Here is a 27,240-nt window from a genome sequence, read left to right as displayed (position 1 = left end):
TTTTGATTTTTAAAAAATAGAAATTAATTCGAGTGATCCGATTCAATCAAAATTTAAAACCCGGATCTTAGATGAGGGCGGCCACACAGCCAGGTTTAGAGCGTGTTTGGCAGTGTGGTTGCGGATGCTTTTCAAATAACTTTTCGTGCCAAAATACATGCCAATGATGTTTTTTCATTTTTTAAAAATTATTTTTGACATCAGCACATCAAAACGATCCAAAACATACAAATCATATTAAATTTTAACAAAAAAAAATTAAATTTTTTGGAAACGCAGCCACAGCCGCGTTCCCAAACAAGATCTAAAAAATGGTTTTGACCAGTTCCCGAGATATTAGTCTTTTCGAGCAGTTTTCACAAGTCAACTACATGACTAGTCGGAAATAACCAACCCATTCCAAGGCCTAAATCAGTAGATATCAGTTTGACCTACCAAGCTGAGCTAGGTAACCTAGTAATGGTTTCTTCACATGCCACAAGGTCAAACGATTCGAGTTGGTTTGTTTTTGTGTTGTTTTCACTTTTTAAATTAACATGTTTTTAAAAATAATTAATTTTTTTTATTTTAAATTAATATTTTATTCTATACAAAAATAAGAAATTAACCCATATCTTTTTACCTCATTTTATTACCAAATGCTTTTGACATATCATCGATTTCAATCACAATTTTAATCAAATACTTTAAATATATTTTTACTAAATAACAACTTCGATCACAGTTTTAACTAAATATATATTTTAATAAAATCAACAACAATTAAAAATGATTTTTTAAATTTTATTTTTTTCATACCACAACAAAAAAAGCTACCACAATACTAAGATGTCTAGGAGTATGTTTTTCACTCAGAAATGCATCTAAATTATTTTTGATACCAGTACATCAAAATAATCTAAAAATATAAAAAAATAATTTAAAATAAAAAAAATAAAAATTTTTAAAAATATTTTTAAAACGTAAAAACAAACAGGCTATAAACACACTCAAAAGTCTTCAACCTAATTCCTCCACCAATTAGACTACAGGTCGTCCATTAAGATTGTATTCTATCTCTAAGATTTTGGGAGCAAAACAATTGGGAAAAAATCTGAAAAATTAAAAATAAGGAGGACTTTTGGAACCTATTTAATGATTAGGGATTACATTGGAATTGTTTCGAAATTATAAAATTAATATAATCACATTGAAATAGGCGTTAATATACAAGGATCAAAATAAATATAATTTGCCTTAAAACATTGTTTCTCCACCTCGCCGTCACACGCCATATATAAAGAAGAAAGACAGGCACACAGAGAGAGGAGGAGGGTGCGGTGACAATGGAAACAAAGTGTCCAGTAGATGCAAAGTGCGCAGCTGAAATATCTGCCATGCTCACCCCTCCTTCTCCTCTTCAACTCCAGGTGCTGCCTCTCTTTCTCTTTAGCTTTGAAACCCTTCCCCCCCCCTCTTGGTTGGGTTTTGTATATGATTTTCCCCAGCTGATTTTGTGTACTTAATTGCTGTGTTAATGTTGATTAGGAGTATTTCGAGGAGATTATATCTGAAAGGAAATGCCATGGCATTGAAGTCAAACAAGATGGAAACTTGAGCAAAGGTATGTATGGTTCCTTCTGCTTGATCAAGTATTGGAGTGATTAGAGAAGTAGTTTTGGGATTGAGATTTAGGTTTGATTATGTTGATGAGTGTTAATTAATGTAGTTTAGCAGAAACTATGCATTCAGCCCCACCTTAGAGTACCAAGTAGGACCCCTTGTCGCGAACAATGGACCCCACGTGAATGCGAGAGAGGAAATGCTTGTGGTTTTGTAATAACAACTACAATGTTGGCTAGAAAATCTAGTTGTGAAATATGGAGATGGTCTGGTGTGATTAAAGGTTCTGTTTATTTAATTTTTGTTTTGTTAATATGTTGCTACTATTTGATAGTGATGACAGCTTCCAAAATTTTGATCTTGGTTTTCTTAAATCACTTAGTATGGATTTGTTTTAAAAAATTATGTGTTTTGTGATGTTTAACTGCATATGTTGAAGCTTTTTAGGGGTTTATGCAACTATGGAACTTAAAGAAGGAGAACTTATACTGAAGGACAAGATACTTGTGGGTTTACAGCATGTTCCAAATAAGGTACTGCATGATTTGAAGATTACTCTTTTTTTTTTTTGTGACACCCTTTGATTTTTTTTTTCTTTTTCATTCAAAGATTGCAAATTTACATTTTTCTTTTTTTGTTTCTGGTTACAGCTTGACTGTCTGGTGTGTGGCTATTGTTTCCAATTTATTGAGTCAGTTGAATATCAGATTGGGAGGAAACTTTATTTGCAAAGTCTAGGCGTGCCCAGCTGCAATGGATGTGATGAGGGTATGAATTTTTCACACTTTGGAAGATTGGTTTTATGTTGTTTTATTGGATGTAAAGATGATTCTCATAGAAAAGCTTATGAAATTCTAGGGGAATGTAGTTCCAGCAGCTCATACAATAAAGCTTGTTTGCCTGAAGGAGTTATAGAAGCATTAATGAATGGTGAATTGGTATTGCCTTACTCTGACAAATTTCCCTTGCCTTCAACTGTTCCTTGTCCTGGGGGGTGTCAAGAAGCTTATTATTGCAGGTAAAGGCAAATTTACAATTTCTTGTGGATCTGGCCTTCCATTTGACATCCATTTCTCACTTTATGCTTTGGAGCATGGTAGAACTTTAGCAGTAAAAGCACCAAGTGAATTTTTGATGGGCCTCAAAAAGGTTATTCTATGTAATTTGGCAATAGTCATTTGATCAGAAAGTTAGCCATTGCTGCTACAAATTTCGCCTTTATTACACCAAAATTTTGGCAGTAGATAGTTATAGCTGGTAGAGAATTGTCACCTCCACTTTTCTGTATAAGCATCTAGCATGAACTAATCCTCTATAATTTTTAACTATGCTGTCAACATGGTTGTAGCAAATCTTGTGCGCAGACTGATTGGGAATCTTCACATTCTTTACTTTGCACCGGGGAGAGGTCAGAATCATTATCTATAGAGGCACTTTCAAAATTTATACAGCATGCTACTGGTAAGCTTTGAAGTTTAAGGCCATTGCGTTCAATTAATTTGCCCAAGTACATTTATTTTGTTATTTCTATCTTCTCATTGTTTACATGTCTCCATTACATTCTTTGATTTTCTCAGAAACAAATGATATTTTCCTCCTAGCAGCCAAGGTATGTTTATGAACACTGTTGGAATATTTCAAGTTCTTTGTGTTCTTGTTCTGAAATAAGCTACATGTTTCTATCTTTCCATGCAAGTACTTGGTATATGATATCTCTCAAAATAAATCTTCTCATGGATAACTAAATCACCCAGCATCTCTTTCGCAGACAATTTCTTTCACCATTTTAAGGTATAGGAAGCTGAAAGCAGCTAATGCAGATCGTTCTGAACTTTCCTTACTTTTGGAGGCATGGAAGCCAATATCAATGGGATACAAGAGAAGGTAGATATCTTTTTCATGCTTGCTTTCCATATCATGTCCTTTTAGTTTTCAGAGGATGAATATTTAATTAACCATAACAGACAGATGGTGCCAATGGTAGGAGTAGGTTGGTGTTTCATTATGTGATATCTATTGAAGATGCGGAGGCATTTTTGAAACTTTAAGCAAATGCAGGAACTCAAACTGCTTTCAAATTTTTTTCTTATTTGTCTTTCAGGTGGTGGGAGTGCATTTCATTTCCAGATGATGTTGATCGTTCTGATGACACTGCATTTAGGATGCAAATACAGCAGCTTGCATTCAAGGTGAGATTTCACCTCGGCATTGTAACTTTATCTGGAAATTTCAAGGGTTCATGGAAGGGATAACAATAAACCCAACGGCTATTTCTTAATTAATATCCCAACCGATTGGTGTCACTAGAAAGTTTCTCTAAACAACCACCACAACTTGAATCAGAAATCGAGAAAACGTTTTTCAAGGTTTGCAGCAATTTTTGTAATTTTAATAGCTTTAATATCCTGTTCTGTCTTTCTCCGACCCAGGGGCTCCTCGTGCATGCACCTTTTTAGTTAAAATTTTCTTGTTAGAGAGAGAAGTGATATTGGTTACAGTTTCTTTTAAATCTTTAAGAGAAACAAATCGATGTGATATTTAGCTTCACTAATATTTGAACAATGCCCTAAATTTTGAAAGTATTTAGCTTCAGCGAAGTATACACAGCATGTAATATTTCAAATCAAGAAAGGCATTTTTATCAATCATCATTATTCATCTTTTGGAGCATTTCCATGTGCACCATGACAAGATCTTCACCCTACTTGTGCTGTTGATTTGATTATGAGTGCAACTATCACTTTGATGAGCTACAGTTTATTTTCCTAATAATTTTTCCTGCCTCTTTTAGATAATTGGTGCTAATGGTTGGCTTTAATTTTTTCAGTCACTGCAGCTTCTCAAGGCTGCCATATTTGATGAGGAATGCGAGCCATGTATCCTTTTTCCCATTTTTTTTGTTCATTATACTCAATTTGTGTTGAAGAAAAGTCCCTACTCTTATTCTTACCTTTTACAGTGGAAGTCCTTGACACTTCCAAGTATTCTCCCTTGAAATCTATGGGAATATTATTGGCATGTTTGAGCTGAATAATCTGTAAGCATCACCTTTATCAAGGCTACATTAGTACATTCCACTTGTCTGAAATTGTAAAGCTAGCATCTTGGAAGCAATGATAATTGCAATGGCTTGGTTTATCATTACAGCAAAATATGAAAGATACTGTGTGGCTTGTTCCCTTTGCATGCATGATTAGCTTGATAACTCATGCATAGTTATTTGAAGTTCCATTTTCTGGCAGTGATCTGGTCGTAGCATCTCCAGTTGAGGATTATTTTCTGTACATTGATGATCTTCCAGATCCTGAAAAGGTTAGAATACGTTTCCTTCTGAGTTCCTGAAGTTCCTTTAGAATACAAATTATGAATACCATCTTAACATCGCGTATGGCAGGAAAAGGCCGAAAAAATTGCACGGCAACTTCTAGATGCTCTTGGAGATGACTATTCAATTTGTTGCCAAGGTATGATTTAAATTGATGAGCTGCTTTGTCAGAAAATGGTGAGAAACTAACAATATCTATATTTAAATGCGGGGTTATCTATATCAAGCTCCTATGTGTTAAAGAGAGTTGTTATCTAGCTATATAGGTTTGAACTGTTACGAAGTTTCTTTCTCTTCTCTTGTGAAAGTCATTTAGCTAAATGCCTGTAACTAGTAGTTAAATTTGCCTTAAATTAGATATCAATCAGTGAGAAAAAAACTGGGGTCTGGCTTGCTAAGATACACAAGTGACTGCCAGTAGGAGCTTTGCTTTGTGGTCCAAAGCAAGGAAACCGCTGGCAGCCTCTATATGTGAGTAAGAAGACCACAGAAATTCAGGATCAATAATCTGCAGATTTAACTCCCAAGTGGTGTAATTAATATTCCAGCTTTTATATTTACAGAAAGCATAGGACTTCATGTGATATTTACAGCATCTATGGTCTTGTGTATTATATAAAAGCATGCATATTTTTCCCTTTGCAATCAATTCTTTTGGCAAGCGTTTTTGTGGAAATTTCTGTATTACATCTACTGCTTGCAAAATCCTCTCAAAATGAGTATGATTTATTTGCTAATTGTTTCAAATTTGCTCTAGGTACTGCGTTCTATCCTTTACAGAGCTGCATGAATCACTCCTGCTGCCCAAATGCACACGCCTTCAAAAGAGATGAGGTGTGTTTAAGATCGAAGTTTGGCTCTCAAAGCCACACTTCATCTACCCCGACCATGTGCATCACTCTTTATGCAAGTGGTTGTGTTTGCTTTTCCACAAATACGAGTGTATCTGTTTTCATTTTTCTGTGATTGCAGGACAGAGATGGCCAGGCAGCAATCATCACCCTGAAACCAATTCGAAAGGGAGAAGAGGTGATTCATTTTATTCATTACATTCAGTTTGCCATCAAAAGAAAACGCGCTTTTACTTATGGATGTTGAGCAGAAAATGTTGTGACTGTTATTTTCAGGTTACCGTTTCATACATAGACGAGGACCTTCCATTTGAAGACAGACAGGCATTGCTAGCAGATTATGGATTCAAATGCAGGTGCAACGCTTGCTTAGAGCAAGACCCCAACAAAAAGTAGAAGACACAACAAAATTAAGAATGCTTTATAGTCAGCTGGGCAGGAAATTATTCTGCAAAAAAAAAAAAAAAAAATTCCCTCGGCAAATTCTTATTGTTTTCTTCTCTTACAAAATTTGTGGTGACGGTGCATCCCCAAGAATGTGGATTGAACAACCAGGTCATGTTTGACCGGGTTAACTTTCAGAATTTTTCTTGAAAGAAGACATGGTTTGGGCAAGGTTTCAAGACATTGGAATGATTTGTAGAGTGAGCTGGGTTTAATAATACGCATGAAAATCATTTTCAAAACCGATACTAAAAGTTTCCTTGCTCACCCATCAATCCTCCATAGTAAGGAGGTGTTATGCCAACAGATAAACAAAACCCTTTACAGCAAACATTATGGTATTAGACAATCTCCTCCTCCAGGCCCCGAACATCTACATACTCATCTGCAAGTCCAGAGCAAATCACATAAATGTTAATCCAAGGATAATTCATAGTTGATCATATACACATTGTATTTTTTCACAAGAAAAAAGTATAAATCATTATCCGGGTATTCTAGTTATATGTTGTGCCAATGACACCAAGTGCCTATCGTCTACCACAAGAGCAAGACCATCAAACCAACCTTTGAATAGGAATTTGGCGGGATTGGAGGAGTTGCAGGAAGTGGAAATGTTAAGCTTCTGACCTCGTTGAAGCTCCCCCTTTAAGAACTCCTGGAGAAATATTTTCAGCCACTTGAACATTCTCCTCCATTTCAATTTCAACTAGTTCATCAGTAGCAAGAGCAGCCATGGTAGCTGATGGTACATGAAGCACTGAGCCAGATAACATAAATATCCATGAGAGGAAGAGGAGGCAAGGGGGGCGCAATCCCTTGAACAAAGCTTTAGTGATGATAATTTGCTAGTTGATAGCATCATAGCAGTCAAGACCTGACCTCTGCTGATGTTGGTGCATCGTGAAAACTGCCATGCAATGTGTCTATAATGTACAGAAAATACAACCCACAAGCCGCAGCTTCATTTTACTTTACCTTTTAATTCTCTCAGCAACATTTTCTCACTTTTCTCACTTTTTCTATCTTCGACTCGCATGCTAATCTCATGTTTTTAACTGGAAAATGCTCTCATGCCATGCCAGTGACTGCCATTCCTATTGCCCACCACCTCAAATTCCTTGTTGCTATTCAGCTGAGAAGGGTGTTAATGAAATTGTGAAAGTTTACTCGCTCTTGGAGTCTCTTCCTGATGTCCACCACTGGTTAAATTGCCTAAAATTCCAGAAAGATGTCAGCACATACCTAGGAAGAAAGACTGCAGATAAATGAGCCTCAAGCTCCTGAATTCTAGAAGAAAGACTGTCTGCTTCTTCAGCTTTCTTTTCCAGTAAGATCTTGAGAAAATACATATACCAAGTGTCAAAACGCGTTTACTTTCCATGAAACTAGAAGGCAAGAACATCAAATATCAGGGGAAGAAAGGGTTTCGGCAGTCGAAAAAAGGAACGCTTGAACACATGTAGATTGACAGATCAACACATGAACAATGATTCATGCTTCAATCCAACACTTACGCATTTGTATCAACTAATGCTGTGGTAAATTCTTCCTCCCATGTCAAAGAGCTTTTCCGATCACCATTCTCCCAACAGTTGGGTCAACAGGAAAAACATCTGAAAATTATCCACAACATTTGTCAATTGGGTTTGTTTGTTGGAAAAAACCAAGATATGAGAAAAAAAAAACCCTTTTCTTGATACAAAATAGAAGAAATAAAATTGTGTCCAAGCCCATCAAAAATTATAAAAATAACTTTATCTACTTATAAATTTTTAATTTTATTTTTAATTTCCTTCCTTTTTTAACTTGATTATCATATAATTTCTCGATATTAAGTTGGTGAAGAAAAAAAAATCTTATTCCCTCTCAACGCAGAGAAAGGGGACTAGTATAGTAATAATAATTAAAAAAGGTAAAGCAGGAAATTAAAACTTCCCTCCTTTTCACCATCCAATCAAATGCTGCCACGTACAAACCTGACCCACCAAAGCCTAGCAAAAATTGCAACAACCACGTCACGTCAATCCAAACCACCGCGTCAGCGTCCCTATAAAAGAAAATCAGCCACCACCATTGAACCTTGATTTATAAAGAATAGCTTGACTCGCTCACTTCTTACTACCCTCAGCTCACCCGAGTCACACCGATTTTTAACCACCACCGCAAAGTCCCCCCTCCAGCACCACCAAACTACCCTCAATCTCTCTCACTCCATCTACACACCCCCAAAATTCCCCTGAATCATCGCCTTTGCCACCAAATTAGCAATCCGATAACCCCCGACCCGAACCCGAGTACGATGGATCCGAACCCTTCTAATGAGGAATTTGTTCACATCGAGAACCCTAGCGATAATGATAATCATTTAAGCGAAAGCATAGTTGACGTTGCTAATGAGCTTAGCGAAGATGATAATAAAAACGACGACGTGGTGGAGAGGAAGGAGCTCCCAGAGGAACTTTCTAGAAGCGTGATGGTCCTCACGTGCGAGTCGAAAGCTGAAGGTGGCACGTGTGTCGTGCATTTAGTTGGTACTGCTCATGTTTGTCAGGTGAAAATTGAAATTCTGTGTATTTCTCTTTTGTGTTTGGTTATTGAGAAAGTGAAGGAAAATTTGAGAAATTGGGAAAGTTTGGAACCTTTTGTCTTCTGTGTAGAATGGCCAACTTGTAAATTTTTGGCTGAAATAAAGTAGGACTGGAAATGTGAATTATTTGATTTTAATTTGTGTTTTTCTGTTTGGCTGCTGAGAAAGTGAAGGAAAACTGGATTATGGAATAGTTTAGATCGATAAAGAGGAATAAAATTCTGTTCTTAAGCGAGTACTACTATCTTTTAACAAAATTAAAAAATGTAAAGTGTTTGGTTTTGATTTAATTCTGTTTGGTTGCTGAGAAAGTGAAGGGAAAATAAAGAGATTGTTGAAGTTGGAAACTATTTTTTGTGTGCGTGTTTGCTGGGTTTTGACTTTTGAATGCTTGAGAAAGAGAGATTCTTTGTTTGAGGAAGCCTAAAAAGGCTACTTTTGTAATTTCTGCAAGTTTAAATTTTGGTTTTTATTTTATTTTTCTTTTCTATTGACGAGAAAGTGAAGGAAAAAGCTTAAATTTTTAAATTGTGAAACCCTCTGTTGTTTAGGGATGCTTGACAAAAGGAAATTCTTTGCATAAGTGAGTATAAAATGGATAATTTTGTAAATGTTAGAAACATCACGATAAAATTGAAAAATATTTAAACTGTTTATGTTTTTTGTTGGGTTGTGAATTGTAGGAATCATGCAGGGAAGTACAAGCTGTAATCAGTTACTTGAAACCGCAGGTGCTTTTTCCTTTTTTGTGAAACTTCGATAGCATATTGATTCCAAACATTCACGAAAAGGTCATTTTTTAGCAGGTTAGCTGCCTGTATTTAGATAGTTTTGACTGCTTGTACTTGTCCCATGAAATCTCCACAAAGTGAAGCTAGCATTTGTTGATTACAGGTTGTATTTCTGGAATTATGTGCGAGTAGAGTGGCTATGCTTTCTCCTCAGAATTTAAAGGTCTCTCCCGGAGTTTCTTGCTTTCATTATTCCATTTATGTTCTTTACCCTTTAAGTTTTCATTTTGTGATGTGTTCATTTTTGGTTTTTCAGGTGCCAACAATGGGGGAAATGATAAAGATGTGGAAGAAAAATCATAACACCTTTGGAATTCTTTATAGCTGGTTTCTTGCCAAGGTAAGCATTTAAGATGAATTTCTTATTCATGCTTTTTGTGGAGGACTAGAATATTCTACATCAAGATTGTTGTAAGTTATTTTTTGCATCAAGCTTATTTGGTCAACTTTTATTTTTCTTTTTGTCTAAGGTTGCTGATAAGCTTGAAGTTTTTCCTGGTTCTGAGTTCCGGGTAGCATTTGAAGAAGCAAGAAAGTACGAGGGCAAGGTAGTGCTTGGTGATCGTCCTGTACAGGTAAGATTCATTTGCTGTATAGTTTGTTGGAAGTGCTTATGTTTCTTCTGAAATTGATATGCTGGATTATCTATTAAGTACGAGGGCAAGGGAGTTGGGTGGAATAAGGTTTTGTACTGCAAGAGAAATTCCTTCTGTGTTTATGAATATATTAGTATTCATATGATTTCCATTCACATCTAGTTTTTTCATAAGAGAAATTTCGTGGTATACCCTCCTTCAGGCTGATTTTGAGATTGTGGGAAAAAAAATTGTAGTAACCTCCTTTAAGGTCAATTAGGAGGTTTAATTTTGGTTGCCTATTAGATACTTGGTTGCTACAGGTGCCCTAGTTTCTATATCATAAGATTTGCATTTTTTAGTCCAAAATCTAAATCTAGTGCCAATATCCCTATACCCAAGTGCTTATCTTTATTGCAATCATGTTTCAAGTATTTTATTACATGTGAAAAACTTGATGGCATAATCACTCTGAAGGCTGACTGTGAATTTGATACCATGGGATGCATGTTAGGTATTTTTGTGCTTGGAACTGGCTTTTCCCTGCTCTGGCTATCATTTCTAAGTGTTAATCTTGGGCCAAAAATTCCCCATCAAGACATGTTGCCATTCATCTAAAGTATCTATTTCTCTGACTTCTGGACTGAGACATCTATTGTGTTTAGTGGGCTTGCCAAATGTTTATTCTGGATGCTTCTTCAACTGTATATTCATGAATGTGGATTGTGTAAAAACAATAAACTCACCGTTTGATTTTGATCGAGTATTATCCACCTAAGCTTGTTGCCTCAGCCTCAGCTTTGGTCAGAAAAGCTTAGTAATAGGGGTCCGATCTCTGGAAACTGGAGAACCATAATTGGGTCTGTGAGCTCTTTAGGGCGCCCTCAATATATGTTTTCAAATACTGTTATACAATTTCAACCCGTCATAGCTTAATAAGCTTCTTTAATCTTCCTCACATCTCTTTTGATGCTACTCTGTTTCGTTCTTCCTACTGCTGTTACAAACTCCTCTGACTTTGATGGCATCAATTGAAACAGATTACATTACGGAGGACATGGGGTAAAATGCCAGTTTGGCATAAAGTAAAATTTCTGTACTCGTTACTTTTTCAAGCATTATTTTTACCAAGCTCTGAGGATCTTGAGAAAATGGTAAAATCCCTCAACCCCCTTTCCCTTTACTCATTTCCTCCAAAAATTTCATTTTTTTCCTTGGCTGCAGACATTATTCGAGATTACTAAATGTGGTTGACAGTCAATTTGTTTGCTTATTTCCAGCTAAAAGAAATGGATGATGTTGACATGCTGACTCTAGTCATTCAAGAAATGAGCAAGCAGTTCCCCACTCTTATGGAAACCCTGGTGCAAGAGCGAGACCAGTTAGTAGTCTTTTGCCTCCATTTATTTCTGTAATTTGATGCTTTTTTTAGTTGGGAAGAGATGATAGTTCCTGCCTTTGTTGCTGGCTTTCATAAAAAGGAAGGAGAAGAGTCTATTGGGAAGCAGTTCTTTGTTTCTTTCTGCTTGATGTTGATTGCATTCGAGTTTATAAAGGGAATTGAGTTGCTAAAATATTTTTCAACTTCCTTTGCCCGTGTCTCTTCTGAGTTGTGTGTTTATAGTTTGATGTCTGATGATCTGCTGGTTTAAGAAAATGTTTGGGAAAAACCTACCTTGAAGTCATGTTCCCTTTGTATCTATCAGTGAATAGCTGTGTGAAAGTTTAGGGGTATGAGCACTCTGCAAAAAAAACTTCCTATTTTGAATGAATTTATTGATATCACAAACTTTCAGGTACATGTCATCAACCCTTCTAAGAATTGCGAAAGAACATAATTCAGTCGTTGCAGTTGTTGGAAAGGGGCATTTGCAAGGGATTAAGAGGCATTGGGAGCAGCACATTGAGGTTTGTTTGAACATATTTTGAGTTACGTACTTGTTAGAAATACAGAATTCCAAACTTTCTAGTTAGTCCATTAATAAGTCTGTGACTCATTATGCAGTTAGTTTTTATCAATGGAACCTTAAAAATAACCAGATTAGCATCCTCCTTGTCTGCCCATCTTTTAGATTTTCTTAAATCTTTACCAACTCTACCTTCCTGTTGTTGCAGTTGAAGGATCTTATGGAACTTCCTTCACAGAAATCAGCTGTTTCAGCTTGGAAGGTTCTTGCATCGCTAGGTGTTGCAGTTGCTGGTGTGGCTATTGTTTCAGGCATTTATCTTTCACGCAAGAAATAGTTAACAAGAGCTTCAATTTGCATCATGGATCATTTACGATACACAATTTCTTAGTCACAATTCACAAAGTATTCTTTCAAAGCTTGTTTGATTGGCCACAGAACAAATAAGGACATAACAAATAGTCCTACTAGGGTTCCTGTATACATACGTGTAGCTACTTGAAAGTTGCTTTTATACAGTCGTCTTATGGGAGTTCATCCTTGCTAAAATTTCTTAATGAATAACAAGCCAAGATGGCCTTGATTCAATAGCCGAACAATCCTACAGGCAAACAACAACGGCACAGAGGGCAAGAAGTGCTTGTGACTAGCCACTTAACGATGCAATGAGAATGATACAGATGAGAGCATGTTGTGCAAGCAGCTTCAGATCCGATGAGAAGATGTTCCAAACAAACTGGACAGAATAAACCTTCCTCGGAACCCAGATTGTGGTCAACTTTAGTTTTCTGTAAGCATGGAATTGGCGGTTTGCAAGCTTGTAGCACCAGATCAAAAGGTTCCTTAAATGAATCCCGAGAGGTTGCTTTATCATCATCTACATGAATCCCAGTCGGAAGTTTAAACTTGATGATCACTCCGCTCTCATCGTCGTCGGTTTCGCATGCCTCAGAGGCCACAGTGCACACTGCACACTAACAAGTGATCGCTTTCAAGAGGCATTTTCGTAAGCATGGAAACATAACATATTATCTCAAGTAAGTCTTCTTTGTATTCTAAAGATAATGGGATGCCTAAGTCGTCCAATATCAGTTCAGTGCTTCGGATTTCTTTGAAGAAAAACAATACATTTTTTTTTTTGATTCGAGGAAACCCCACCCCTCGGAAAACGTTCTTTGTGGGTCCAGGTGAGCGAGTAAAACCCCGGCTGTTCCAGGCTCTTACAAGAAGTGCATGTCCTGACTCGAACTTGAAACCTGCTGTGCAGATTTCAAGCCTTTTACCATCACGCTATGCCTCTTGAGGACAAGAAAAACAATACATTGTCCATTTGACTCTAGCCTTAGGTTACACACCATGTTTTGTTTCTTTGACACGAAAACTCTTCAGAGCATAGCCATTATTCCCCATAATTATTTTTCTTATTTTAAGGAAAGATAAGTGTGCCGTAGATGATTAAGAATAGTTATATTGGGTAGTCCCAAGGGTTGAAGGAATTCTTGTACTTATTGGATACAAATTCAAACGTGGAAATCTAATGCAAATTTACAATCCAACAATTTAGGAACTTTTTTTATTTTGGCCGGGCAGCTAGGTTAACTCGTGAATTATTATTAGGACGATTTAAATCAATTATTTTTATTAAATTAATATTGTTTTATTTAAAAAATAAATAAAAATTCATTGACCCTTCATCAGGACCTAAGATCTGCTCAATCTTCAAAAACTGCCCAAAAAAATTCAAAAATTTATAAAACACGCTTAGTATTGCATGATATATAAACTGTTGGCCTAAAGGACTAGAGATAATAGTGATTACAGGGAGTTTAAGGAAATCCTTGTCACTTTTCTATTCGGATTGGACATGATCGCTTCAAAGAAATAGCCTATTATAAAGAAAATTAAATGGCATGGTTTTCACTGTAGTTTTTGACACAAATTACTGTAAATTACGATCAAAATTGTTAACTAATTATATAATATAAACTCGGATTGTAAACTTAAATCGTAAAATTGTAAGTAAATTTTTTTAACTAATTATATATTGACAATTTTAGCTAAGAAATTAAATTACATTAAAATTTGATAAAGAGAGTCAACAATATTATAATCAATGAGTGATCTAAATAAAATAAGAGAGATAGATAATATAAATCAATAAATTAATGACATGGAGAAATAAAAAGTATCATAACAAAACTTCTCAATGCAAAGGAATTACTGAATGGTAGGAAGTACACATGAATCTGGTGATAACTTGGTTGTTTCCATCACAATAAGTTCTAATGTATCATTTTTGGGTTGCAAGCTAATAAGCCTAAACTAGTAATTAACTAACATAAATTCAATAATGAAATAAACCTAATGTGCTAGAAAAAAATTAAATTAAAAATAATTAGTCAAAATTAAATAAATAAATAAAATAGAATAATAAAAAAAGTTTTCATGTTAAAATTCCTCCATGAAGCCCGAATCTCTAATTTTCGTATATTCTTGGCAGATTTAAGTCCTGATTTCAAACATGTCGTTCTCTTTCATCTGAATGAATTACTAGGCCTACAATATATGGTTGGAAAGCTTCATATGTCTAGTTTCCAACCCAACTTTAATCGCAGAAAAATTCTACTAGTAGCTCTAGATATGTCCTAAATAGTACATGAAAGTCTAGTTTGACATATTTGACAAGATTCATCTACTAACTTTGACCCTCTGAAATATTATGTTTCCAAACTCCATTTGACCTGAAAATTTACCACAATATATTTTCATGTGTCTAATATTTTCCTGTAAAATTTCAGCTTTATCCAATATACGGTTTGAAAGATATGTTTAATCTCGCAAAACTAGTCAGTAGATATTTTAAGGCTAAATTTGGACCTGACCTGGTCATATCATAAATTTAGTAAACTCGTAAAATTAGACCGAGTTTACCGATTTTTCACGAGTTAAGTTCGATTTTACAGGTTTTCAAGTTTTAGTCCGATTTTACAAATTAGATACACGTTGACTTGTAAAATCATATGATTTTATGAGTTAACTCGTGATTTTAACAACAATGATTGCGATAGTGAAATTTACTTAGGTATAGTGTGTAATTAAGAGGATCATGAGGGGTGTTTTAGTATTTTCACGTTATCTTTTCTATTTTTTCTTCGAAAAGATGTTGACGCGTGTGCTACACGCGCCATTAAGGAGGCACTTAAGACACCTCTCGATGGTCAAATTTGGCCATACGCCATCTAGATAGATGCTTAGACATGCCCACTTCCATATTGTGCGACGCGTGTAGAGATATCATGGTTGGATTCCTGTCGTGATTGATTGTTTGTGTTTTTTCTTTTCTCTCTCTCACGACAACTAAAGTGCATAATTGTTCTCTGTTTGTTTGTTGTTTGTTTGGGTTTGACAAACACGTCAGACCCAAACTACTACTTGGGTGTGGCAACCATGTTTGGTGCCAGACCTGGATGCGGGCTATCAGCTATGTTTGGTACTAGACCCATGCATGGGTTTGGTATGGCTGCTAGACCCCAAGTTTGTTGGGTCTGGTATGGTTGCTACTGCTAAATCCAAGGCTCTTGGGTCTTGCATTGCCGCCAGACCCAAGTCGTTTGAGTTTGACATGACTACCAGACTCAAGGTGTTTAAAACATTATACACTTTTAATTTTCTTTTTTTTTACATTTGAAAAAAAAAATATTGACCCTCTGCAGAGCACAGATCAATATACTAGTGGGTTCTAGGTTTTGTTTTTCTCTACAACGAGAACTTTTTTTCGCCCCAATTGAATCAGGAATTAAAAAAACCAAAGAATTGAAGGACAAATTCATTTATTGTCTGAGTTAAATAAGAAGGGTGTTTGAAAGCGTATTACATATTATTTTTTAAATTATTTTTTTTTCTAAAAATATATGAAATTATATTTTTTTGATTTTTCAAAATTATTTTTGATATCATTACGTCAAAATAAAAAACATAAAAATAATTTTTTTTAAAATCAAACTTTATTCAAGATCCGGTCAAATGCAGCCCAAACAACAATTAAGAATTAAACGTATTGGGATCCTAATAAATCCAAGGATTATAGTTTTGAACCTATTATCATTTTGGCTAGAGAATTAATACCTCAATGCTCAATATAATTAGATTCCAACATTTTACCAATCACAAATAAGAGGTTGAGAGATTATTGTAAAAGATGTGCGTCTTGTTTCAACAAATTTAACCATTAATTAGGCTAGGGTATAATTTATTTGGCACTCGAGCCTGTATACCAAGAGAAACTAACAATTTGATCTTTTCGGTCGTTAAACTAATTTAATCAAACATTATTGTCATAAAAAACGCAAGATTCAAAGTGATTTGGTTCAGATTCTTAATTGAATTAATTGAATTAGATAAGATATTAATTGAATCAAATCCAATCAACCTAGCTGATTTTTAATGACTTGGTTGATTTGACCAAACTTTGATCTAACCATAATCTAATCACAATTAACTCCTTAATACACAATTGACACAGTTTGACAACAGCATAGCACTGTTCCTTAATACAAGGAAAGAAAAGACATTAAAGACAACAAATCTTAGTCCTTGAATCAACCAACTGGCAGCTTAGTGCGACACATAGGGCAAGAAGTACTCTTGGATAGCCACTTGACAATGCAATGGCAATGAAACAGGTGAGAGCATCTAGTAGTAGCAGCTTCAGACCCATCAGGAAAATCTTGCAAGCAAATTGCACAGCATAACTCTTCATTCATGGAACCCGGAGTTTGTTGCTCAATCTTTACTTTCTTCAAGCATGGGATCGGTGGCTTGCAAGCTGGTAATACAGGATTTTCAGGGTTTTCGACAACATCCCACGAGACCGCCTTATCCTCATCAACATGAATGCCAGTCATGATATTGAACCTCGGGTGCAGAACGCAGACAAATATGTGGTCAATTTCACCGTGGAGTTTACGAGCCTGATCAGAGATGGCGAAGGGCAGAGTAGCTTTCATGGCTGAAGATAAACTGATGTCTGTGTTGGTAAACATTTGCTTGTATCTATGATTTCTCAACACCAACTCCCACAGTCTCAACAGGAATTGTTGTCTACTAACCTGTAAGCCAACTTGCGATTCCTTGACAATAATGAACTCTACAGTAACCTTTTTGGCAAGAAACTGAGTTGAATAGACAGAAGATGACGATGGCTCCATGCTTTCGCTTGAAATACTTGCTTGGAGTTGGAAGAAAACCGATTAGCAGAGAAAGTGTGAAATTGTTTCCCTAACGAAGTCTTTTTATAGAAAGGAAATGCAAGGGTTTCCATGTCTGTTCCGGATTCCGAATGGAAATTGGTACAAAGCTGTACAAAAAATAGCCGTTGGGCACATAAGAAGGAAATGCAAGGGTTTCCATGTCTGTTCCGGAAACCGTCAGTTCTCTGACTCCAGGTTTCATTTTTTTACTTGATTAGACTTTTAATTCTAGAAAACCCTAAAGTGATCAGGTTCAATCAACCCAACGGCCTCACTTTTGATTATAAGCAAGGGTTTGTTAAACAAGAAAATGTACGTGGTGTTTCCAGGATTAGATGGCACTGATATCAGCCATTAATCAGGATAGGCCACAAACTGGATATAGCACCCGAGCCATTATGCCAAGAGGAACCGATAATCCCCCAGAATTGGTAATGGGTGCAGCATTTCACATAATTAGCCCACAATGACTTAACACATAATTAACATCATTATCACATAATTAACAATGAAAACAAAATTAAACTTATGATCAATGTACTTAAAATGGGATTAGAAGCTCAGTGGAAGGAGAAGTCGTTATTAAAGAAAGCTCACGGCAAGTACTCAAGTACCTGTCCACTGCCCTTCAGCACATTTCAAGTGCTTAACCTCTTCATAGCAACAAATCCCTTTTGATAAAAAAATCCATTAAAGCCAAAAAATTCAAAATTAAAAACATCGATCACGAAATGGATTTTAATTAGAAGGGCTTCAGTGTGTGTAACAATCAGATCATTGACTTGATAATCTCACTGAAATCCGCTAAGATAATTATGTTATCATCATAAGCCCAATTGCTCAGAAGGGAAAACTTTTTCTCAAGAACACCAAATTTATCCCACAAAAACAAACCCAAAAAAAATCAAAACCAAGAGAAAAAGGAAGTGGGATATAAAAGGAATGAGAGAAAAAAGAAGGGTGCTCAGACAGCCAAGGGTTAGTAATCAAGTTCCGGGAGAAGAAGCCCAGATCAGAAACTCTAATCCACAAACAATTTGCTTCATCACAGCACTCTTTTCTTGAATACAAGCAGCCTCTTGTGTACCAAAACACCATAACGCATAAGCAGAAATGGAGTGAAACAATGAAGAAAGGGAGAAAAAATGAGAACCCAAGATGGGATTTTAAGGTCTGATGGAGGTGGACAGGCAAAGTTAAGAGATGATATTAGGCTGTGAAGGTTTTGTTGTTTATATAGGGGCTGTAGTAAAGTGTTTGGTGGCATGAAAACTAGGGTTTCAGACTGGGAGTTTTTGGGTTTTAGGACGTGGGCTTTGGAGTTTTGAACCTTAGCATATTGACTAATCAATAACCGTACTTTTAAAATTTTTTAAAATTTAAAATTTAAAATTAATTTTTTGATATTTTTAAATTTTGTTAGTATGTTAATTTAAAAAATAAATTTTAATTAATAAATAAAATATTATTTTCATATATTTTCATATAAAAAACATTTTAAAAAATAATATTTATTATATTTTAAAATAGGTCTACAAGCAATTTTAGCCATAGTTATTAAACCCAGACCGGCCCGGCGGGTCGATCTGGGACCCGGTTGACCCGGTCACTGGACCGGTCTGGATTTATCAAAAGACCGGCCGGTGCAATGACCCGGCCAAACCCGAGTGAGACCCAATATTTTTTTTCTTTCAGATGTGGTTTTTCTCCTATACTCTTTTTTTCATATTTTTTTAATTGGTTATTAACATTTTTTAAAGTTTATTATATAAATATTAGAAACGTGTTCTATTTTTTCAATATGGGATTTGAAATCCTTTAGCATATATATTTTATGTTTATAAAAAAAAAGTTATTTTTTCAATGTGAGATTTAAAATCCTTTTGTATATATACTTTATTGTCACAAGAAAAAAATTATGTTTTTTTAATGTGAGATTTGAAATCTTTTAGTATATATACTCTATGTTTTCAATAAAAAAATTATTTTTTCAATATGGGATTTGAAGCCCTTTTGTATATATATTTTATATTCACAAGAAAACAAATTATATTTTTTCAATATGGGATAAAAAAACTTTTTAATTTAAATACTTCAACTTAAAAGGATAACATGATATATTTTCAATGTGGGATTTGAAACCTTTTAGTATAAATACTCTATATTTACAAGAAAAAAGTTATGTTTTTTCAACGTGAGATAAAAACTTTTCTAGTTTAAATATTTTAACTTAAAAGTATAATATAGTATCTTTTCAATGTAGGATAAAAAACTTTTTAAAATATTCTTTTAAATTTCATTATTTACAACATGTATAGCCTATATTCATATGGATTTTTTCTTGATTTTTTCATATGAAATATTAAAACTTTAAATATTTTTTTTAAATTTTTTAGGTTGATCCATAAAATCCGGAAGCCGGCCCCTTGACTGGGTGAACTCCCGTGCCGATTTTGATAATTATGATTTTAGCTATTGCATAACTACTTCTTTTGTTTGGATTAAAGTAAGGTACTTATTAGCCATATTTTTCTTTTCTTTTCATTTAATTATTTTTTTCATTGCAGATAATAGATTTTTTAATTTTACATCATTACACTAATATCCTTTATTATATAGAACATCTATTTTGGGACTAACATTTTGTTATTGTCTTAAAAAATAGAGATAAAAAGGATATATTTTTTATATATTCATTTTTAAAATGAAATAAATCCAATCTAAAAATACTACAGAGACAAATTTTTTTTATTTTTTATTTTTATTTCTCCAATCAAATATGATTTGCGTTTTTTCTATATCTATCATTTCTATTATAAAACATTAATAAAATACAATAAATTCTAAAGATTCTAAATATTTTTTAAATCAAGTTTTAAGATAGATTGGTTATTCATATCTAAATTAATATATTAAAAAAATCAAAGAGTATAAAATTTTGTATAATATAAGATTTGTGTTATTGGCCAAGACAATAATATTTAATTATTAACAATTAACAAAAAAACTAAAAAATAAGGTGTTTTTACTGTAATGCTCCTCACAAAATACTATTAATTGTAATAATGTATTTTTCATTTGTTTTTTTTCTTACAATCTACTTTTTTTGTTTTCAATTTCAATTATATCCTTTAACATTATATTTACTAGGGGTTAGACTTTGTAATTTTTCTTAATTTATTTTCATGAAGTTATTTATTTTTATGACTTGAATCGCAAGTTTGACAGATTAAGCGATTTGACAGATTAACTTGATGAACTCAATTTTATTTTCTTTCCCTAATTGATTTTTTTTGTAATTTCATCATAAAAACATTGTGTTGATTGAGAATTATGCTTCATGATTTGTTTCAGTTTGTTTTCGATGATATTATCCTTATCTCATGACTCTGGTCACGAGTTTGATGGATTAACTCGGGTTAACTTGAGTCTGTTTTTGTGTTTTTTTTTTAATTTATTTTTTTATTTCATCTTTCAACATTGAAGTAATTGAGAATTGAACTTCATAATTTATTTCAATTTTCTTTCTATTGAGTTATCTTGGTTTCATGATTTGAGATGTGGATTTGACAAGTTAACACGTGTCATTTTTTTTTCAATTTCATCTTTCAACATTGAGTTTATTGGAAATTAGGTTTTATAATTTATTTTGATTTGTTTTTTATGAGATTGTCATAGTCTTATGACTCAACATGCTAATTGACATATTAACCTGGGTTGACATGAATCAATCCAATATGTTGTTGCTTTAATATTTATAAAAAATATCATCTTGGATATTTATTTTGAGTCAAACTACGGTTTTATTAGTTGTTCGGGTTGCTTTTGAACCCGCCAAGTTCACCGAGTCAATCCTTACACAATTTATTTTTTTCTACTAGAAAAATTATTAAAAAGTCTATATAACTTTTTATGTTAAAAAACTTTTGATCCGGCCTGCAAGCAATGCAGTCTAGTACTCCAATGAACACTATTCAATGAAATAGTGTTTTGACAAACTTTGCCGAATTTGGAGGTAAGATGGTTTTTTTACCATGATTCAATGTCATTTTTAAATTTTTATGCGGTAGATTAGTGTTTTTCAATTTTTTAGAGCAATTAAATTACTGAAATACTTCGAAAAAAAGAGGATAACTTCAACCCTAGAGCATTTATGTAATTTTTTCATTTTTTTTATTTAAATTAAATTACTTAATCAACTTTGGGTTCAAAATTAGCAAAATTATCATCCGAGTATTTGAGTTTTTTTCATGATGTTTTCTTTTGTCAATGTTAAGTTTTTCTCGAGGTATTCTTGTATTTTAAAAAATATTTAATATTTTTTTAAAGAAAACTTGTTTGGCGCGTGCCACGCACGTGTCATAGGTGGACACCCCTGGATCCTATATGCAGTGCTTATTGGGATGTTTGGTCACCAAACACTGTATTTCCAGGTAGCATTTGAAAGGTTTCGATGCCCCATCCGCGATGGGGTGGTGAATGTGCCAAGTGCACCTCTAGTTTGGTGTTGGTAGCCATTTTTATTTTTATCATTATTCTCTCTATCCACCTTGAATTTAATGCCAACCTCTTCAAAATTTCAAACCAGCCCCTTCAATATTTTTCTTTAACTTTTGGTATTTGTCCTTTCGATTACTATTTTTTTTGTATGTCATTTTGATTAATATTTTTTTATTTATTTTGAATAATATATAAAAATATTATTCCTTTTTAATTTCACCCCATTTAATTTTTTTAATCTTTCAAAATTCATCCATATTCTTTTGATTAATATTTGTTTTGATTGAGATCATTTTCTAAATTGTTTTATTTTTGTTTTTACAATTTCATCTTGCTTTAGTTTTTTTTCCTATCAAATTTGATCTTTATTCTTTTGATTGTTTTTTTTTTACTCTGACAAGTTTCTGAGATCATTTTATACTCTTTTGATATTATTTTTTCCTTTAAAAAATAATATTTATCATATTTTAAAATAGGTCTACAAGCTATTTTAGCCATAGTTATTAAACCCGGACCGGCCCGGCGGGTTGATCCGGGACCCGGTCGAGACCCGATATTTTTTTTCTTTTAAATGTGGTTTTTCTCCTATACCCCTCATTTTTCATATTTTTTTAATTGGTTATTAATATTTTTAAAAGTTCACTATATAAATATTAGAAAAGTGTTATATTTTTTCAATATGAGATTTGAAATCCTTTCGTATATATATTCTATGTTCACAAGAAAAAAGTTATGTTTTTTCAATGTGAGATTTGAAACCCTTTAGTATATATACTCCATGTTTCCAATAAAAAAATTATTTTTTCAATATGAGATTTGAAGCCCTTCCGTATATATACTCTATATTTACAAGAAAAAAGTTATATTTTTTTAATGAGGGATAAAAAACCTTTTGATTTAAATACTCCAACTTAAAAGGATAACATAATATCTTTTTAATGTGAGATTTGAAGCCCTTTAGTATATATACTCTATGTTCACAATAAAAAAGTTATGTTTTTTCAATGTGAGATAAATTTTTTAAAAAAATATTCTTTTAAACTTTATTATTTACAACATGTATAGCTTATATTCATATGGATTTTTCTTAATTTTTTTATATGAAATATTAAAACTTTAAATATATTTTTTTAAATTTTTCCGGGTTGATCCATGAAACCCGGAACCCGGGGGGCCGGGTTTGATAACTATGATTTTAGCGATTGCATAACTACTTCTTTTGTTTTGATTCAAGTAAGGTACTTATTAGCCATATTTTTCTTTTCTTTTCATTTAATTATTTTTTTCATTGCAGATAATAGATTTTTTAATTTTACATCATTAAAATAATATCATTTATTATATAGAACATTTATTTTGGGACTAACATTTTGTTATTGTCTTAAAAAATAGAGATAAAAAGGATATATTTTTTATATATTCAATTTTAAAATGATATAAATCCAATCTAAAAATATTGCAGAGACAAATTTTTTATTTTATTTTATTTTATTTCTCCAATCAAATATGATTTATGTTTTTTCTATATCTATCATTTCTATCATAAAAAATTAATAAAATACAATAAATTCTAAAGATTCTAAATATTTTTTAAATCAAGTTTTAAGATAGATTGGTTATTCATATCTAAATTAACATATTAAAAAAATCAAAGAGTATAAAATTTTGTAGCTTTATATTCGTAATATAAGATTTGTGTTATTGGCCAAAACAATAATATTTAATTATTAACAATTAACAAAAAAAACTAAGAAATAAGGTGTTTTTACTGTACTTTTCCTCACAAAATACCTTTAATTGTAATAATGTTTTTTTCATTTGTCTTTTTCTTAAAATATGTTTTTTTGTTTTCAATTTCAATTATATCTTTTAACATTATATTTACTAGCGGTTGGACTTTGTAATTTTTCTTTATTTATTTTCATGAAGTTATTTATTCTTATGACTTGTATCACAAGTTTGACAGATTAACTTGGTGGACTCAATTTATTTTTCTTTTCCTAATTGTTTTTCTTTGTAATTTCATCATAAAAACATTGTGTTGATTGAGAATTACGCTTCATGATTTGTTTTATTTTGTTTTCTATGATATTATCCTCATCTTATGACTCAGGTCACGAGTTTGTTGGATTAACTCGGGTTGACTTGAGTCGTTTTTTGTGTTCTTTTTTTAAAAAAATTATTTCATCTTTTAACATTGGATTAATTGAGAATTGAACTTCATAATTTATTTCAATTTTTTTTCTATTGGATTATCTTGGTTTCATGATCTGAGATGCGGATTTGGCAAGTTAACATGAGTCATTTTTTTTCAATTTCATCTTTTAATATTAAGTTTATTGGAAATTAGATTTTATAATTTATTTTGATTTGCTTTTTATGAGGTTATCATAGTCTTATGACTCAACATGCGAATTGACATATTAACCTAGGTTGACATGAATCAATCCAATATGTTGTCGCTTTAATATTTATAAAAAATATCAGCTTGGATATTTATTTTGAGTCAAACTACGATTTTATTAGTTGTTCCGGTTGCCTTTGAACCCGTCAAGTTGACCGAGTCAATCCTTACACGATTTATTTATTTTTATTAGAAAAAATATTAAAAAGCCTATATAACTTTTTATGTTGAAAAACTTTTGATTCGACTTGCAGTGCAGTGCAGTCCAATGAACACTATTCAATGAAATAGTGTTTTGACAAACTTGGCCCTTTCTCAAAACACCATTAAGCTAGAATTTGGAGGTAGGATGGTTTTTTTTACCATAATTCAATATCATTTTTAAATTTTTATGGGGTAGATTAGTTTTTTCAATTTTTTAGAGCAATTAAATTACTTAAATACTTCGGAAAAAAAATGGGGATAGCTTCAACCTTAGAGCATTTATGGATTTTTTATATTTTTTAATAAAATTAAATTACTTAATCAACTTTGGGTTCAAAATTAACAAAACTATCCTCCACGAGTATTTGAGTTTTTTTTATGATGGTTTCTTTTGTCAATGTTAAATTTTTCTCAGGGTATTTTTGTATTTTTAAAAATATTTAATATTTTTTTGAAAGAAAACTTGGTTGGTGCGTGCCACGCACGTGTCATAGGTGGACACCCCCGCATCCTATATGTAGTGCTTATTAGGATGTTTGGTCACCAAACACTGCATTTCCAGGTGGCATTTGAAAGGTTTCGGTGCCCCATCCGCGATGGGGTGGCGAATGTGCCAAGTGCATTTCTAGTTTGACGTTGATAGCCTCTTTTTTTTTTTTTTTTATCATTATTCTCTCTATCCACCTTGAATTTAATGCCAACCTATTCAAAATTTCAAACCAGCCCATTCAATATTTTTCTTTAACTTTTGGTCTTTATCCTTTCGATTATTATTTCTATTATATGTCATTTTGATTACTAATTTTTATTTATTTTGAATAATATATAAAAATATTATTCTTTTTTAATTTCACCCCATTTAATTTTTTTAATCTTTCAAAATTAATCCATATTCTTTTGATTAATACTTGTTTTGTTTGAGATCATTTTCTAAATTGTTTTATTTTTGTTTTTACAATTTCATCTTGCTTTAGTTTTTTTTTCCTATCAAATTTATCTTTATTCTTTTGATTGTTTTTTTTTTACTTTGACAAGTTTATGAAATTGATATTTTTTCATGATTTTATTTTTCAACATTAAATTGGTTAAGAATTAAGTTTATTGATTGCACCAGGATCTAGAATTTCACGGGTTATGAGTTTTATAGTTTAGATTAGGTTTATGAGGTTTGCGTCGGGTTTTCTTGGTTTTTATTTTCCTTTGTTTAAGCTAGTTTTTTTTTTTATCATTTGGTATTTATTTAATTGGAGGTTGGGTTCCATTCTTTTTATTTATTTATTTTATATAAAAAAATTTGTTGTTCTTGAAAATAACCCCAGTTATCTTGAATATTTTTATTTGTCATTCTTTGTTGGGTATTTTTAGCTAATTCTTTAAATTGATATTTATTTTTTCGATTCATTCCTTTAATATTTGGAATAATTTTTGAAAACAATTTATAAAATTATTTTTTTTCAATTTCACCCCCTTTAATTTTTTTAATATTTTAAATTTAGTCCTCATTTTTTAAATACTATTTCTTTATTTGATATATTTTTTTTAAAAAACAAATTTCATTATTCTTAAGTTTTTTTCCTATCAAATTTGATCCATATTATTTTTATTATTATTTTTTAGACCTTAGATCAGGTTTAAAAGATTCACTTGAATTTGCTTGATTTTTTTTAAATTCATATTTTTTTCAATTTCATTATTTAATATTTATATCATTAGCAATTAAGCTGTGTTTTTTTTTCTATCTCTTTTATATAACTTTTTTTAAATTTTCAAAACAACTTGAGTTATTCTAGAGATTTTTTTTTTCCGGATTCTCCATACTTTTTATATCCCAAGTTTTATTTTTTAAAAATATTTTTTTAAAAAATACTTGCATCATCTAAAATATTTCTTTTATTAATAAAAAAAATATTTAGATCCGCGATCCATGATGTCACGCAGACCCACAAATCCAGTTAGTTGTATAGAGTTAGGAGATTGAGAGGTGCAGAGGAATGATTTGACTCTTCAATTCTCTCTAAGTTCTGAGTATGAAAAGGCGAGGCTGTGCCCCCAAACTATAAACAATCGACAAATTGACGACATCATGATGGGCTTTCACTATTAGCCAATCATTTTTTCCTAGGAGCACATCTTTTGTTTCTCCTTTTCCTAGGAGAAATTGCTTCCAGCAAGGTTAGAATAAAGAGTTTTTGCACTTCAAGTTACGTAACATCTGCAAGTCATTGTTACTTTGAAGTTAGAACTTGCATTCCCTTCGGGTTTGATTTGCTGTGATTGTGGTTATTTTTCAAATAGTTTTTCGTGTTAAAATATATATCAATGATATTTTTTTATTTTTTAAAAATCATTTTGACATCAGCACATCAAAATAATTTGAAAACACTAAAAATATATTAATTTGAAGTTAATAAAAAAATAAAAAATTTTCAAATTTTGTCAAAAATACTTTTAAAATGCAGAAACAAACAGGCCCGAAATCTCATGGCATTGCTAAGGTATCCAATCAGCCTGTAAATCTCCTTAGAAATTGTAGTTGCCAAGTATTTGTGATGGCAAATGTTTGGTTTAGCTTGTAGATTTTGATTATCACAAGTGAGTTCACATTATTCCTAAGGAAAGAACATGAAAGTAACATTACAATATATCACACCGAAAAAAAAAATCTTCGAGAATATATTACGTATATTACTAAAACCTTTTAAGTAATGTAACATTTAGTTATTGTCTCAAGATAGAAAAAATATAAACAGTAAAAATAAATGGGTATTATCTCTTGTATTTCTTGTTTTTAAAAGATA

At 32.4% G+C, this 27,240-nt stretch overlaps 2 protein-coding genes, 1 long non-coding RNA gene and 4 other non-coding genes across 10 annotated transcripts; 2 read left to right on the top strand and 5 right to left on the bottom strand.

The window, feature by feature from the left end:
• Window positions 1-1,241: 1,241 nt before the first annotated feature.
• On the top strand, window positions 1,242-6,464 carry LOC18106992 (histone-lysine N-methyltransferase ATXR2). Of its 2 annotated transcripts, none has more exons than XM_006372904.3 (16): window positions 1,242-1,409; window positions 1,528-1,603; window positions 2,050-2,135; window positions 2,253-2,370; window positions 2,461-2,620; window positions 2,951-3,063; window positions 3,180-3,211; window positions 3,371-3,486; window positions 3,704-3,791; window positions 4,430-4,478; window positions 4,585-4,639; window positions 4,845-4,914; window positions 4,997-5,066; window positions 5,685-5,761; window positions 5,900-5,956; window positions 6,055-6,464. In XM_006372904.3, the coding sequence occupies exons 1-16, from the start codon at window positions 1,326-1,328 to the stop codon at window positions 6,172-6,174; spliced, it is 1,371 nt and encodes a 456-aa protein (XP_006372966.1). In that variant the 5' UTR covers window positions 1,242-1,325; the 3' UTR covers window positions 6,175-6,464. The 2 variants fall into 2 exon arrangements, with proteins under 2 accessions (XP_006372966.1, XP_024444731.1); XM_024588963.2 differs by having other exon boundaries at window positions 1,395-1,409; window positions 2,042-2,135.
• On the bottom strand, window positions 6,415-8,274 carry LOC112324734 (uncharacterized). The gene is made up of 2 exons (XR_002978744.2): window positions 6,790-8,274; window positions 6,415-6,607 (listed from the first exon to the last, which is right to left on the bottom strand). It is a non-coding gene; the product is annotated as an uncharacterized LOC112324734 (long non-coding RNA).
• Window positions 8,275-8,316: 42 nt separating this feature from the next.
• Window positions 8,317-12,675, top strand: LOC18106991 (uncharacterized). Of its 3 annotated transcripts, none has more exons than XM_024588965.2 (9): window positions 8,317-8,776; window positions 9,496-9,543; window positions 9,707-9,766; window positions 9,860-9,943; window positions 10,074-10,178; window positions 11,219-11,332; window positions 11,459-11,559; window positions 11,975-12,086; window positions 12,605-12,675. In XM_024588965.2, exons 1-9 carry the CDS (start codon window positions 8,525-8,527, stop codon window positions 12,647-12,649), a joined length of 921 nt encoding a protein of 306 aa, XP_024444733.1. In that variant the 5' UTR covers window positions 8,317-8,524; the 3' UTR covers window positions 12,650-12,675. The 3 variants fall into 3 exon arrangements, with proteins under 3 accessions (XP_024444733.1, XP_024444732.1, XP_024444734.1); XM_024588964.2 differs by having other exon boundaries at window positions 8,319-8,776; window positions 12,294-12,675; XM_024588966.2 differs by lacking the exons at window positions 9,496-9,543; window positions 9,707-9,766 and having other exon boundaries at window positions 8,319-8,776; window positions 12,294-12,675.
• A 4,967-nt stretch (window positions 12,676-17,642) lies between these two features.
• On the bottom strand, window positions 17,643-17,767 carry LOC112324828 (small nucleolar RNA snoR80). Its single transcript, XR_002978828.1, has one exon. It is a non-coding gene; the product is annotated as a small nucleolar RNA snoR80 (small nucleolar RNA).
• Window positions 17,768-17,889: 122 nt separating this feature from the next.
• On the bottom strand, window positions 17,890-17,999 carry LOC112324825 (small nucleolar RNA Z152/R70/R12). The gene has a single exon (XR_002978825.1). It is a non-coding gene; the product is annotated as a small nucleolar RNA Z152/R70/R12 (small nucleolar RNA).
• Window positions 18,000-18,082: 83 nt separating this feature from the next.
• LOC112324823 (small nucleolar RNA R11/Z151) lies at window positions 18,083-18,168 on the bottom strand. The gene has a single exon (XR_002978823.1). It is a non-coding gene; the product is annotated as a small nucleolar RNA R11/Z151 (small nucleolar RNA).
• A 122-nt stretch (window positions 18,169-18,290) lies between these two features.
• Window positions 18,291-18,392, bottom strand: LOC112324822 (small nucleolar RNA Z157/R69/R10). The gene has a single exon (XR_002978822.1). It is a non-coding gene; the product is annotated as a small nucleolar RNA Z157/R69/R10 (small nucleolar RNA).
• Between the last annotated feature and the right edge of the window lie 8,848 nt (window positions 18,393-27,240).

The sequence above is a fragment of the Populus trichocarpa genome, chromosome 17 (genome assembly GCF_000002775.5).
Source record: "Populus trichocarpa isolate Nisqually-1 chromosome 17, P.trichocarpa_v4.1, whole genome shotgun sequence".
NCBI lineage: Eukaryota > Viridiplantae > Streptophyta > Magnoliopsida > Malpighiales > Salicaceae > Populus > Populus trichocarpa.
The sequence above is the reverse complement of the archived record's forward strand: the minus strand, read 5'-3'. Positions and strand labels throughout refer to the sequence as shown.